We start from the raw sequence: 15487 nt of genomic DNA on the forward strand, positions 1-15487 counted from the left end.
CCCCAGAGTTATAAATAACCACCTCCCCAAAATGTCTACAACTCCATTGGCAGGCATCCGGAAACAGCCCCACACCGGAGATAAAATGCCCATTCTCCAGTCTCTATATTAGTACAGGAAGTAGTAAAGAGGAAAATCTCAGAGTTCTATACCTTCCTAGGTGCATTCCCCACTCTTTCCTTCCTTAACCATTCCAAAATCCAAGCTTTCGCTACAACTATATACACAAATTAAACCTTTAGTCACTATTAAAAATACCAGATTCCCAAGTTATCTATCAGTTTCAAGCCTCTAATCCTTCAATGGGAATGAGGGAACTCTCACCACCCAACCCCTCCCACCCATGGTCCAGGCTATAACCTTCTGCTACTTCATTTCTCTCAATAACATTTATCACCAGCTGTCACACTATATATTTTATGTGTTTATCACTCTAGTAGAATACACACTGCATGAGGAGAGAATTTCTGTGTACTGTGTTCACTCTTAGATGCCCAAAGTCTAGAACGGTGCCTGAAACACAGTAAGGGTTCGGTAAGTAGTTGCCTAATTTTTTAAAATGCTCTACAATCTGGAAAAATCTTAGGCCTTTTCCAGACCATCAAGTGGGCCCAATGAAATTTGAGTGTGCTAATTATTTATGGAATATTCTCTTAAACAGTTCTTAAGAACAGTAAGAATTTTTATAAGTTTATATGTCCCGAATGAATGCTCTCCTAGGAGGTCACGTGTTTTTTCTTTTGTTTTGTTTTTCACTGTTTCACCTGTGTCCTTCATGTGGTATCATTGCTAAAATGTCAAGTTAAGTCTCTTCAAGCCTCTCATTTACAGTGAATGTCTCCATTATTTACTAGGTAATCATCAGAGGTTTTTCTGTGTTAGTGGACAGTTCTGCCTCTCCATTCATCCTCTCCTTTAAAGGAGAGGAAATGGGACAACAGAGGGTCAGTGTTCAAGTAAGGACAGCTTTACAGGACAGTAACAGATCAGAGTGGTTGACTCACAGTTGAGTAATGTTTTATTTGTTTTCGCCTTTAAATTATTCCATTGTGCGAGAATGGCATTACTTCTAATTCTCTTCCAAAGTCCCTAGTTTTCTCATGAGGGGCCATTAGGCAGCTCATCCCTTCATTTGGAGAATTCTTTGGCTTTGGCTCCAGGGCAAGAAAAATAAAGACTCTCCCTACCGTCTTCCCATTGGAGATTAGGAAAGAGTCCACTAGTCATATTTGTTCCTACTGCAATTCTTTAATTTGTTGTTTGATCACTACCCATTGCCCATCACTGCTTTCTATATTTGTTCATTCCTAGCTTAGAGCTTAGAGAGCTTCCCTGAGGAAGCCACTTGTTTGATGGTTTCCTTGGTTCTTTTTCTGTCATCGTCTTCCCATTTTCTATCTTCTAGAAATTCAACATGCCAACTTATACTGCTGAGGGGTCTTTCCTAACTTCTGGAAAGACCTTTTAAAAAGTGAGACCTTTGGAGATAGGAGGCGAACTTACGTGTGCCCAATCTTCCTTTTTAAGAGGAACTGTGTTACCGACTTTACTTAGAACTTGAGGTGAGAAGACCTCTGTGCTAAATCAGCAAGCAACTAGGAGGAGAATATCCCCTTTTCTAAACATTCTTCCAGCTACTCTACCATCAGGAAGCTCTTAACAGGTTTTCTTTCTCCACAGGCTCCAGCCTCCTGACATTTGGCAGAGCTCTACTCCTTCCCACTAGTTCTTAACACATTTTCCACATTTCCGCCCTTAGTTTCTCTCACCAGTAACAGAAGATGCGGCCATCCTATCCACCTCAAAGAGGTGTCCAGTTAAGTCATTTTGCCAACCTAAAGAACTTGCACCATTTTTTGTTTTGTTTTGCTTTAATAAATGGAGGGAATTTATATGCAGGTCTAGGTGTGTTTGTTTTGGGGATTTTTTTGTTTTTTGTTTTGCTTTTGTTTTGTTTTTTTAGCTCTGGAAATATGGCCATGTTTTTGCTCAATAAAATACCTGGTATCATCCAAGAGACTGATTAACCTATGGTCCATTATGATCAAAAATAAATATGACCAAAAAAAGCACCTTAACTAACATTTGCTTCATTATCAACATACTGAAAAATGACAAGTCATTTCATAGATTACAAAATTTGACAAGAGCCAGGAGAATTTTCAGACACGAGGGACAAGTCTTTAAATTTCTCCCTAAATCTTGCCCCAGGCTATGTATCAAAAGAGATCTAGTATATGAACAATAAAAACAACGAGAAAAAGTGCTTTTGTTGCTATGTAGAAAGCAAATGTTCAGTTTCTGTGTCAGAAAGGAAGCCCAAAGAGAGAGCCTGCATTGTTGAGGTTTATTCCATTAATGGACTGGTAAGAAAAGATAGCTATAAACTCCTCTTGGCATCAAAAGTTTAGGCTTAGAGCCAGTAGATTCTTAACATTTATTTGGAGCAGCACACATTCTGACAGTCACCAGAGTGGATGGTTTAAATACCATCCTCTTCACATAGATATTTGAGCTAAGGTGTGTGTGTGTGTGTATGACAGGAGTAGGAGAAAGCTCACAAGTCTAGTTAAGGAAGTCAAATCCCCTTCCCTAAAGCTTGCTGTCAGGGTGATGATACCTCTCCAGTCCTTCCTCCCCAGATCAGTATCCATTTAAGAGCCAGGATGTTCATAAGCACATATTGTCATAATTCTGATACATTGGTAATGAAAAATATCAGAGAAATCCTCCTAGTCTTTTCAAGAAGTGATACAAGAGAGCAGTATTCTATTTAATCCACAGACTACAAAAGTAATAATACTGAGTTACTTGCATACTCAAACTTGAAAACAATAAATCAATGTAAATTAAAGAATTAAAAAACATCCCGCCTCTGTCCCTGTCCTGCATAGAAAAACTGTCTACTCAGTCTGAATATTTGAGGGCAATGTGACCCAGAGCATTACATCCTCTTCAGAAGATGCAGAAAAGTTCACTTCCTCATGGATCCATAGAACAGCTCAGAAATGGTGATTGTTCCCAAAATTTCATCTATCTTATTATCTCTTGAAATAGAAGCTCCCAGCCTCTCTCCAGAGGTCTAATTTCTCAACTCTGACCCCCTTGATAATTCAGGAGTGAGGAACTGCCCATTTGGTGGACAGAATTAGGAAAGATGCCTTCTTAAAAGAGTTCAGAATTAGTAGCTCAGTCGGTTAAGTGTCCTACTTCAGCTCAGGTTAATGATATCATGGTTCATGGGTCTGAGCCCCATGTCGGGCTCTGTGCTGACAGCTAGGAGCCTAGAGCCTGCTTCGGATTCTGTGTCTCCCTCTTTCTCTGACTCTGTCTCTCAAAAATAAAAATAAACATTAAAAAAATTAAGAGTTTAGAATTAGAACTCAGATGACATTTTTACTTATGGGGGAAAAATAAAGTTGAAAGAAATGTCAAGATAAATCAAATAATCAAATGGCTCTTGATTGCTACCTCAGAACCCAACAACTTATGATATTGTATCCAAGTATAAAAAAAAAAGGTGAGAGTACACTTTAAAAGTTAAATCTTACCCACATTGCATTATATTGTAACTTTAAAAGCACTTAATGCATTTAAAAATACCTTATCATACAAATGTTCAGATAATCCTAATAATCCAATGTGTTGGGCACAGAATAGATTATTATATTCATTTCTCAAATGGCATCCTTGCTACAGAAAGTTTAAATCATTTGCCCAAGTTCATCTCAACAATAATGGGAATGCGTTCCTTTAATGAGCTAGTGAGGTAGACCTGCCCTCATAGTCCCAACTCCTTTTATAAGTGTCTATATTCCTGCTATTCTTCACATTTCCAACTCAAATTCTTCTGTTTTCATAAAGATCATTATGATACCCAGACCTCACCCCACTCCCACGAGTGATAGTGATGTTTTCTTCCTCTGACCTCATAGCACTTTATCTCTGCTTCTACCATAAATAAATATATTGGGAATCAGGAGATTCGGTTTGAATTCTGCTTGGTTATTTACTGCCATGAAGATCCTAACAAGTAACCACAGTAACCACTTGAACACTAGTTTTCTCACTATTAGAAAAGAGAAAACTATAGTACAGATAATATATGCCCATGGAATTTTTTGGAAATTTAAGTTTGATTAAACCAGTAGGAAAGAACTATGTTAAATGTAAAGCCCAACACAAAGTTACTTTTCATATACATATTTTTCTTTTTTATATCCACTTTTATTTCCTGGAAGAAAGACTCCATATCCAGTGAATACTTGATTCCGTCACAGCACTCATTGCTGCTTCACAAGAAGCATTTGATACAAACTTCTAAAACGAATGAATGATCAAATGTATGACTACATTAATCAAATAAGTTTCGTAAAGCAGCATGTTCATCACTACCCGCTAAACGTTGAAGGCCAAAATCTGACTTCAACTTCTCTCCAATCTCATTGTCTATTTTCCCCCACCACGTCAGCCAACCTAGATTTACCTCTGATTCCTTAAATACACCGTAAATTTTTCTGGCTCTAGGTCTTGGACCAGATCATCATCCCCTTTCACGTCCTTTATCTGTTGGAATAGTATCCATCCTTACAAACCTAGCTCAAATGCCATTTTCTCCATGAAGCTCTCCTTAATCTCACTCACTAGAAATGACGCTTCCTATTCCACAGTATTTGTTCATCTCTCATTGCTCTTATCATGTGACCACATAGTACGTTTCCTTGTGCATATATTATCTAACCTAATACTCTGATTGTGTTATGATCAGCCTTATGTTTTAGTTATCTTTATATCCTGCCAAACCTATATTAAAATGTCTTCCATATAACAGGTACTCAATATACGTGGCTTCAAAGTCCAACTGCATGTTTCTGCTTTATAAATTGGCAAATGACATTTTATGAAATGATCATCCATTGCTTGAAGTCATTATTACTGTACATTCCTATCAATGTCATATAGTACGAGCAGAAAGAGATCTTCATTAAAATTTTAAAAGCTACCAACATATAAACAAACTTCTTATAATCCAATTTCTGCTATAATTTGAAAGCAGCATGTTCTTATTAATTGCAATGTTATCATTAAAAATGACCTATCTGGGGGTGCCTGGGTGGCTCAGTCGGTTGGGTGTCCAACTTCGGTTCAGGTCATGATCTATGAGCCCCGCATTTGGCTTTGTGCTGACAGCTCAGAGCCTGGAGCCTGCTTTGGATTCGGTGTCTCATTCTCTCTGCCCCTCCCCCACTTGTGCTCTGTCTTTCTCTGTCTCTCAAAAATAAATAAATGTAAAAAAAAAAAATTTTTAAAGGCTTATCTGGAAAGTTGAGGTAGTCAATATGACTTTGGGATAAGAAGAGCAAATGATACTTTAGAAAAAAACCAGAAGTTGGCACATTTTTAATTTACATCATTTTTATCTCTCCTTGGCAGCAAACATCCCAACTAATCTAACAGCTACCAATGATCATCAATGCTGTTATTATTGTAACATAGACTTCATTTATAACAAGGGTACACAAGTTTTCTCTCTCGGGGATATTTAAATCACACCATCCTTCATCGCCTGCTGTCAGCTCCTTCCTGGGCTGTTCGCAGACATAATGTACACATAAGCCACTAACAGCTGTCCTCCAGACAAACTAAGTGATTTCTGCACCTTCTCATCGGGTGGGAGCCACCAGATTTCTTTTAAAAATGTATTCTTCTGGCCTCTCTGTTCTCACTTATCTCATTATGTCACCTTCCCTGTATTATTTCTTAACTCCAGAGAATTTCTGAGTGGTTTTTTGTTGTTGCTGTTTTGTGTTTTATTTGTTTGGTGTTTGTTTGTTGCTGTTTGGGGCTTTTGTCCCTTCTCCTTGAATGTCCCCAAATCTCCACCTATCAAAATCTGATTTTATCCAGGGCCTTTAAGTGCTAGGTTAACATTAACTAAATTCTTGAGAATTATTTTTCTGTCCTCAATCAGAGTAAACAATGATGAACAATCATTTGTCACTACTGGCCCCTTTATGATTTGATAGTCAGGAAGGCATACCCAAAGACTTAAAAATATAAAATATGATCCTTCTGAGAATACACCCATCAATGTTGAACCTGCTCTTATGACTTCTTCATTTTACGAACTGACTTATGCTGTTATTAATGACTCTCAACTAATAAGTGAAACATTACTTCATAAGGTATATCAAAATCACTGGCAGGAAAAGGAGAGGTATAGTTTGGAAAAGTGTACTTAATTTTATATTAAAATTGTTTTTATGGGGCTCCTGGGTGGCCCAGTCAGTTAAATGTCTGACTTCAGCTCAGTTCATGATCTCACGGCTTGAGTTCAAGCCCCACATCAGGTTCTATGCTGACAGCTCAGAGCCTGGAGCCTGTTTCAGATTCTGTGTCTCCCTGTCTCTCTGTCCCTCCCCCACTCACGCTCTGTCCCTCTCTCAAAAATAAACATTAAAAAAATGTTTAAAATTGTATTTATAATGGGAAAACATGGTCCACTTTTTTCACAGCACAGAAATGATCCCAGTTAAGAGTACCATAATTTTGGAAGGCAGGAGTATGAATTTAAAAGTTAAAGTAATTATCACTGGATGGTAAGTAATAACAAATAGTGTGGATCTTACAGAGTGCAATGAGTATATGCTCGGCATCTTTGATTTCATTTCGACTTTACACGCCAAAGTTATCAGAAATTGTGGCAGCATTTTGGGCTTATTATTGGAGAAATGGCTTAAAACTTTTTTTTTTCTAAATTTACAATTAGAGAAGAAAAAGAGAAAGGAAGGAAGGAGAGGGAGAAAGAAAGGACAAGAGAAAAATAATGCCATCCTATCATACCAGTGATAAACCAAACACCATTTGTGTAAGCAATGATAATGGTTTAAGAGCATGAACACAATAAATAAACACACTCACCTCGGTTAAATGAGGATTGGGATTAAAACCACACAGGCTACACACAGTGGTTTGACACTCAGTGCATGTGTTAAAATTGGCCTTTTCTGGAACATGCAACAGAAGTTCAGTGGTATTGCAAAGAGGACAGATGGTTTTAGGGAGGCCTTGTCCTGGAGTCTGGGCTGCAGACGGAGCAGTGGATGGCTGAGGAGGTTTCCCAGCTTCTGTTTGGCTTACTGGTTTTGTAGACGGCTGAGCTGAAGGCTTTGCCGGGCCTGGCTGTTGAGGTGGGGGCTTTGCCGGGCTGGGCTGCTGAGAAGGGGGCTTTGCCGGGCCTGGCTGTTGAGGTGGGGGCTTTGCCGGGCCGGGCTGCTGAGAAGGGGGCTTTGCTGGGCCAGGCTGCTGAGGAGGGGGCTTTACCGGGCCAGGCTGCTGAGGAGGGGGCTTTGCCGGGCCAGGCTGCTGAGGAGGGGGCTTTGCCGGGCCAGGCTGCTGAGGAGGGGGCTTTGCCGGGCCAGGCTGCTGAGGAGGGGGCTTTGCTGGGCCAGGCTGCTGAGGAGGGGGCTTCGCCGGGCCGGGCTGTTGAGGTGGGGGCTTTGCCGGGCCGGGCTGTTGAGCAGGAGTTTTTCCTGTCCCTGGCTGCTGACCCAGAGACTTTGTTGCCCCAACTTGCTGAGATGGAGTCTTTGCAGGCCCAGGTGGCTGAGCTGGAGACTGTGACCCAGGCTGGTGAGCTGGAGATTTTGGTGTCCCTGGCTGCTGGGCTGGGGGCTTTGCTGGCCCTTGCTGCTGAGATGGAAGTTTGTCTGACCCAGCCTGTTGAGTTTGAGGCTTCGCAGGCCCAACAGGCTGAGCTGGAGACTTTGGCCCAGGCTGCTGAGCAGTAGGCTTTGTTGTCCCTGGTGGCTGGGCTGGGGGCTTTGCTGTCCCCGGCTGTTGAGCTAGGGCCTTCGCTGGCCCTGTTTGCTGAGCTAAGGGCTTTGCAGGCCCAGGCTGTGCTGTAGCAAGTTTTTCAGGTCCAGGCTGCTGGGCTGGAGGTTTTCCAGGACCTCCCTGCTGAATAGGTGGTTTGGATGGGCTTTGCAAAGAGGGTTTAACTGATTCTCCCCTTAGTGTGTCTGACTGCTTTGTCTGAGGCCTGGTTGCATCTCTTTGAAGGGGCAATTGTGCCTGGTCTGTCTGAGGAGCCTGGGTAAGCCCCTCAATTGGCTTTCCTGTCCCTGAAGGTTGTAATTTAATCTTCTCTGGTTGCTGAGAAGATACTGATCTGGGAGAGCCATCCTGCTGCAGTGGGACCCTCGCAGGTCCTTGCTGCTTAGGAACTGGCTTAGGTGACTGTTGTGGTGGAGGTTTTGTGATTCCTTCGGGTTTTCCCTGTTCTTTCTGAGCCATTTTCTGTTTCTTGGCAGTTTCTTCCTGGGATGAATCAGTGTCTGATATCAAATCAAAAGGATTAAATTTATTTACAACCGAGGAGACAGCACTTAAAGGGTTAACCTCTGAGAGGAAGCCAGGCATCATACTAGACTTGTGCTCTTCCTTCAGATCAGTTCTGGACTTTGATTCTTTCAAGCTAATAGTGGAAGGACTCCTTCCAGGCAACTTCTGCTCTGACCTCAAAGTGTCTGTAGTTCTACTCTTACTGAGACCAGGCGGAGCTGAACGCCCTGGGTCCGGCGGTTTCCCTGATTGTTTTGGAGGATGACTACTATCCAACTCTTGTTTCCTAGAAGAGTGAAACAAAAAGAAGTAAAAATAATGGAAATTATCCCAACTCTAAATAATATGAAAAAGCTATTACTTTCTTAGTCTCAAAATTACGCATGTATAAATATAATTAGAACACATTTTTGCAGTCTCCTGTACGTGACCAGAAAAGGTTTAATCCCTCTGTTACTTTCTTTACATGGGTAGAGATTTTCAAGAAGGTAAACAAAAAGAGAAAAAAACAAAAACAATACCGGCTACCGTAAGTCATGAAAACATAGGAAATCTAGCTAGACATTATTTATAATAGTTTACATTTACACTTAATAGAATCCAGCCATACTTAACACCTAATTATATTAAATTGATGAATCAAGGCAATGCCATGTTCTAGTACGTTCATGTTCAAAGAATGTTATTCTTCCAAATACTAGCAGCACCAAGAATTAAAACTAATCATTTTAAAATGTGGGAGTTTGTTCCAAAATTTTTTTTTTGATGTTGTTTGTGTGTCTTACTTGATTACAAGAATTAAATTAGTCACATATGGCACATGTGACATCTGGGAAATGTTTAGTAAAGGAAGTTATGTCAGGCATTTCCAGGGCTGAGAAAGTTGATAGTCTATTCAATTTTACTCTATTCTGTCTACAAAGAAAATATCCATTAAATATTATCCTTATTAAACTTCATAAAATGAAAAGTCCTACTTTGATTAATTAGAAATTTTTGAGAAATAATTCCCTATTTCTTGTAGAAGAAAAATATTATGTCATTTAATTATTATTCCAATAGCTAATACTTAATGAGATCTCTATGCAAAATAACAATTGATACTTACAGAATCTCGAGATACAGCCTGGTATACAACTAGTAATAAGCTGGTTGTGACCCCATTTTTGAAGGTATTGTTACTTTTCTCAGAAGAAAATATATAATAATCTCTTAATGTTTTGTGTAACACTCTTGCCATTGTTAGACTATTAGTAATATTATTCATTATTAACAGCTTTAAGAATGTAACTAATCTGCAAAATTTCTTTTAATTCATAGACAAATATGCATGATGGATTTTTTTTTAACAGTTTTGGAAACATGATCACTTTTAAATGACTATGGCTAAATAACTAAGTTTTTACTTTTAGCCAAAAATTAAATACATTAATTTTTTTAAATAAGCCATTCTTCACTGATAAAGTTGCAACTAAAAAGAATAGGAGATATTAGAATTGTTAACAAATAAAATTATAAGTACTGCATTTGATAATGTAGTTTTTTAATTTTGGAAAAGATTTATTTATTTTTAATTAAAAGAAAAAAGAGAAAGTTATTCAGTAGCACTTAAAATATGAGATAGTCACAATAAAGTTCTATAAGTTTTGTTTTGTGAAAATTTACTTGCTAACGGGCCAGATTATAAATTTTTAATTTCAGATCATTTAGTACCTAATATGAATTAAGTTTTTTAAGTTCCCCAAAGGATACAGAAATTTGAGTTAGATCAAGTCATAAGGCATAACAGAAAGAAACACAGAAGCATTCCCTCTAGTTAGCAAAAAGTCCAAAGGAAATAATCTATACAAGCCAAGGTATGCAAGAAGTGATTTTCTGATAAAAGATAAATAAATAGAATTCTTAGTTTTGGCAATTCCCTCCAGGAAAAAAAAAAAAAGTTAGGAAATTTGAGATAACTGAAATGAGGAACTAAAATTATTACTCTAATTAATTCCCACAATTCTAAGATAGCTATCTTTTAAAAAGCTACCTATTTCCATTTTGGGAAAATGATTTTGAATGTTTCTTTACAGGCCGCAAAAGCCATAGTAAACGACCTAAGATGGATTATTTCCAGAAATTCCACTGTTTAGATCTTCACATTATTCTAGAAATGATCCACATTCAATTAATGAAATCTACCACTCCCATGAAAGGGCACAATCTTAGGAACTTCGTTAGAGAAGTCCCTGTCTTATGAGTAATTATTAGGCATTTTTTTGAATTGGTTCCCTTGTGGAGTCCTAGAGACCTACATTTAAACAGAGTACAAAAGAAATCTATTCTTAATTTAACGAAATGCTCTTGAAAATACTATTAAGCTTAATCATTGTTTGTGTTATTTCACAGAATCCAGCCTATGTACAAAACAAATAAAAAATGAACTTTGCGAATACCAAGTAGTTGTGTTATCAACACCAAAATTCAAAGCAAGCTGCTTCCAGCAGAAATTACAATTGTATGTACTTCCTACAAGTATAACTTATATAGTCTAACAAAAGCCCTGAGAAAATACTGACACAGATATGAAGATTGCTCTACAACTTAAACTAATTTCAGTTACTAGAATGATGTGAGTTAATGTAAAACATAGAGATGTGGATGTGAGAAATAGAAGGACAATCATTAAAAGAGATATAAGCTTAATCCTGAACAAAAATATAAGGATGTCTTAGCTAACTATGGTCTTTCAGTGAAGTTTTGTTTGGTGTAACAGTTGCTCTGTCAAAAACAAACATGACGAAAATGCAATCTGTGCCCTGTAAACTAGACTGGGACCTCCTAGAGAGGGAATGTGTTTCACTCATCTTTGCATCACTAGAACCGAATCTGTTAACTAGAGAGCATGTTTGATGAGTGAATGAATGAACACATGGATGACAATGAATTGATGAATGTATCAGGTTTTTGTTTTATGCTAGATTAATGCTTCATCAATTCTTTTCAAAGTCTTCTGCAGTCCTTCCAAGGCATAAGTGCAAACATTCTATATGCATTTTAGAACCTGGGCTTGGCTTGCTACTCTAGGAAGAAAAATGTTTGTTGAGTTGTCTACCAGTTGGAGAGATGCAAAGGAATACTAAAGAAAATAACAGATTCAGTCAGAACTCCTATGAAATATTCTGCTAATCAGAAGCACTTTTCAGTAAAGCCCTTCTCAAACCTGTAGTTGTAAATAGAATGAGTTGACCAAGTAATAAAATTGTCTTCCTCTGGGTCTTTAATAAATCAAAAATTCAGGAACATTTTGTTTGTAACCTGTAACTTCTAGCTTGTAACTACCCATGCTTTAAACAACCTCCTCTTTCATTACTACTGTCATCACCAGATTAGAATTTTTCTTTCATCATTTAGCAGAAAAAATATTTCAGCTACAAATGAGGTAAACAGTATTCAAGGATAAGAATATAAAAGCAGTTGGAATGCTAAAAAAAACTTTTTAATGGAACACATCAAGCAATGACACTTGACAGTGCTGAGTCACATAAAATTTTTGATATTAGAAATACAAGCAACTTCAGGAGTATCTATTCATTTTTATACTGTAGAGGATACTAGGGCTTAAAGTGGCTAATAGATTATCCAAGGCTATAAAACTAGCTAGTCACAGGGGCACCTGGGTGGCTCAGTGGGTTGAGCCTCTGACTTTTGATTTCCACTCAGATCACGATCCCAGTGTCCTGGGACTGAACCCTGCATCGGGCTCCGTGCTGAATGTGGAGCTGCTTAAGATTCTCTGTCTCTGTCTTTCTGTCTCTCTCCGTCTCTGTTTCTCTCTCTCCTTGTGCCCCTCCCCCGCTCACAAGCTCTCTTAAAAAAAAGAAAAAAAAAAAAAAAACAGTTAGTCACAGATATCTAGTATCCGGACTCCTGGTGGGTGTGGGGAGGGGAGTGGGAGTTCCACTGACTTCTCCACATGTAAAAAAAAAATGTAGATACATCAGAATAACTCCTAACAGTGCATAATTCAATACACAACTTGTCTGAAGCCATCAACGCCAGTGCCATCCAATGCTGAGATTGATATTAGTACTCTTTACAGAGTTCCTTCAAATTAAAATTCAAACAAAAATATCCCTGTCAACTTTTAACCAGTCCTCACAATGATTCTACAAGATAGGTAAAACAAGTGTCACTTGCCTTGTTTGAAGCAAGGAAACTGAGGCACAATGGCTGAAACACATATACAATTTGCCTTGAGTCAGTTAAAATGAATAGGATAAGAACTTAGGGTTTGGGGCTCTCAACCCTTATTTAAAAACAAAACAAAATACTTCCATGTCTAACTGACACACTTAACCCCTTCAAACCTTAAAAAATTGGATATGCTTTTTTATATATACTTAGAGTGCTTCTAAAAATCTGAATCTAAACCAAGTGTTTCTTTGGTTATCCCATGCGGGGATAATAAATTTCCAAAAATTATGCATCTTTTATAAACATCATTCAGTAAAATATAAGGTTTCAAAAATCAGCATATTGTTTATCTGTTTAGATGAAGCTGTCACCAATAAGTTTTGAGACCACAAATTACCTACTAATAATTCTACTCTAACAAAATTATCAATGGAGAATCTGATATAAGTACTGTATAAAACCAGTTTCATAGGCTGAAATAGTATTTTTCAGCCACCCTCTGAACCAAAGAAAAGTTAGGAATGCAGAAATGAAAGCTCAAACTTTTTCTTGGTCTATGTAACCAGGATGCTAAACCTGTTGCATGTACATATTAAGAAAAACTATAGAAGAGCTGACATACATTTCTAAAAAGCTAATAGAAGTACTGTACCTCGTTATTATCCCATAAAAATATAATATATGAGCATTCAAAATTTTCCCAAGTTTTCATCAGTAGAGAAAAATGGTGCATATCATAAGCTGTTAATACTTAAGATAATGGATAGAAAAGGCTTTATACCAAAGAAACAACCCCATATATTACCAGTTAGAAAAACACATCTAATATAAAGGGTCAGGTTTTTACTAGTAGTGGTGGCTTCATTTCAAGAACACAGGATTTTTAGCTGATATATTGTAGAAATTTAAGATTTTATGTTAAAAATATTGCAACTATCCATGACACTTCTCCTACGTTAAAAGTTATTTGATAAAATTATATGCATATACGTATATGACAGTTTCTAAGTTAAAATATTTTTATGAAATAGAGGATAAGAATCTACACCTACAATACCCAGATCTTTCAATATCTCAAATGAAAATTGTAGGTCTCCCTTCAGTTAACATAAAGCAGAAATGGTTTCAGGACAACGGACAGAGAACTGTTCGCTAAGGGAGGGTGTAAAGTTAAAGGGTTTGTTTACAATAATAAAGGCAGGGCAGGCACAATGATTATACCCTCTTAGGGCTCTAATTAGAAAACAACTAATTTATTAGATGAAGCAAAATGGAGAGCTAGAGAAGGAAATTAATACGGTAATATTACAGAATAGCTCTTAATTGCCTGTGCAAGTTGTCATTTATTTGGTTTGACTTGAAAACTATGTACTGGAAACTAATTTTAAGATAACACAAATTCACATGTTCTAAACTGTAAGATACTTTTGCATATAAAAGAGCAATAGTTTAAAAAATAGCATATGCTAATTCAGAAATACATGTACAGCACCTGCTCCGCTGCGACCGAACCATCTGTCTAATGCCATAATATATTTTAGGGTCCCTCATTGAATATAAAAGGTGTATTCATTCTATACCTTCTACCTAAACAGCTCCTGTTCTCCTCTGGGGGTGGGGTGGGAAGGAAGGACAAATCACCTCCCAGGGAATTAAAGGTATTGTTACAGAAATATTTCAGACATCATTCACAGAGAAAAAGACGCCGAAATGACTGGGGAGGTTTAAACAGAGACAGGTAAACACCCAGTTCTATCCATTTCCCAACACGTCCGTTTTGTATTAATGGAAGACTTCCAGATTAGTAAAACACTGGAGGGCGTCTCTCCACGCCATCCTAGGGGGAAAAGGTTCCAAAAGGCCAAAAATCACAACCTAAAATCACAGTTCCAGGAATGCAACCCTTGACTATCCCACTAGAAACTCTACAATGCATCATTTTTATTCTGCCCAGAGAAGGCTTATGATCTTTCTCGTCACCCCATTAGGGAAAATAAAATAAACGGAAACCACATATATGTACTGCCGTGCTGGCACATACGGGTTGGCACATATGTGCACGGGAAGCTGTACATATATGCCTGGACATATACATCATGCTGTGCGTGCCTGTGCATGGAAGACGGCTCCGCAGCGGCCGGGGGAACGCTTCCCTTGGGCAGCCCCTGCGCCCTTGACATGACAGCGGCGATCTGTCTCCTCTCCTCTTCGCTCAGCTGGCTCAGATCCGCCTCCATGCCGGCCGGGATCACGGTGTGCAAGGAGCTCCCCGCCCCGCCAGCCCCTCCTCCGGCTGCCGCCGCCGCCGCCGCCGCCGCCAGCCCTTCCGGGAGCCCTTCCCCTTCCAAGCTCGCCTCGTTGCCCATGGCTCAGAGGGACTCGGGGCCGCTGCGCTCCCTCCTTGCGCTGCGTCCCCGTCGGGAAGCCCGCGGCCCGACGAGCAACCGGAGCCGGGGTCCGCCGTGGGGCGTGCAGGCGGCCGAGTCCCAGGGCTCGGGACCCGGCACCGCTGCCCGGAACGCCAGGCGGGTGTTAGTCCCGCTCGCAGGTGACGCCCGCAGCTGGTGCCTCCTCCATGTTGGACAACTCCCCGAAGCCGCCTCAGCGCCCCGAGTCGGGAGAAGCAGGTCTGAGCAGTGCCAGCCGGGCGCCGTCCGCCCCTCCCACCGGGCCCCGCCTCCTCGCCCGCGCCCTCGCAGTGCGCATGCCTGTCTCGGAACAGGTGATGGCCGCACCCGCGCCCATCCCGTTCTGCGTCGCTCTGTATCCTTCCACACTCTCAGCACCGATTTAAAGGAGCCCGGGGAGAGCGCAGCTGAAAACCGGGGCAACAGCCGGCGTTTCTTTCAGGCATATTTCAGGATGCCTCAACCTGAGTTTTAGCGGATTACAGTCAGGGGGTGGGGAGGGGCTGGAGGGGAGGTGTCAGTTTCCTTCTTTGATTCATGGGATCTGTAGTTTCAAA

At 39.7% G+C, this 15487-nt stretch overlaps 1 protein-coding gene across 1 annotated transcript in view; it reads right to left on the bottom strand.

Moving 5' to 3' along the window:
- The window catches only part of PCLO (piccolo presynaptic cytomatrix protein), a 417535-nt gene extending 402349 nt beyond the window's left edge, over positions 1-15186 (bottom strand). Inside the window, exons 1-2 of the mRNA XM_023250308.2 lie at positions 14632-15186; positions 6922-8629 (exon numbers count right to left, since the gene is read on the bottom strand). Of these exons, the coding sequence (XP_023106076.2) occupies positions 6922-8629; positions 14632-14888 (1965 nt within the window). The 5' untranslated portion in view covers positions 14889-15186. The remainder of the gene's footprint in view (positions 1-6921; positions 8630-14631) is intronic.
- Between the last annotated feature and the right edge of the window lie 301 nt (positions 15187-15487).

This window comes from Felis catus, chromosome A2 (genome assembly GCF_018350175.1).
Source record: "Felis catus isolate Fca126 chromosome A2, F.catus_Fca126_mat1.0, whole genome shotgun sequence".
Classification (NCBI taxonomy): Eukaryota; Metazoa; Chordata; class Mammalia; order Carnivora; family Felidae; genus Felis; species Felis catus.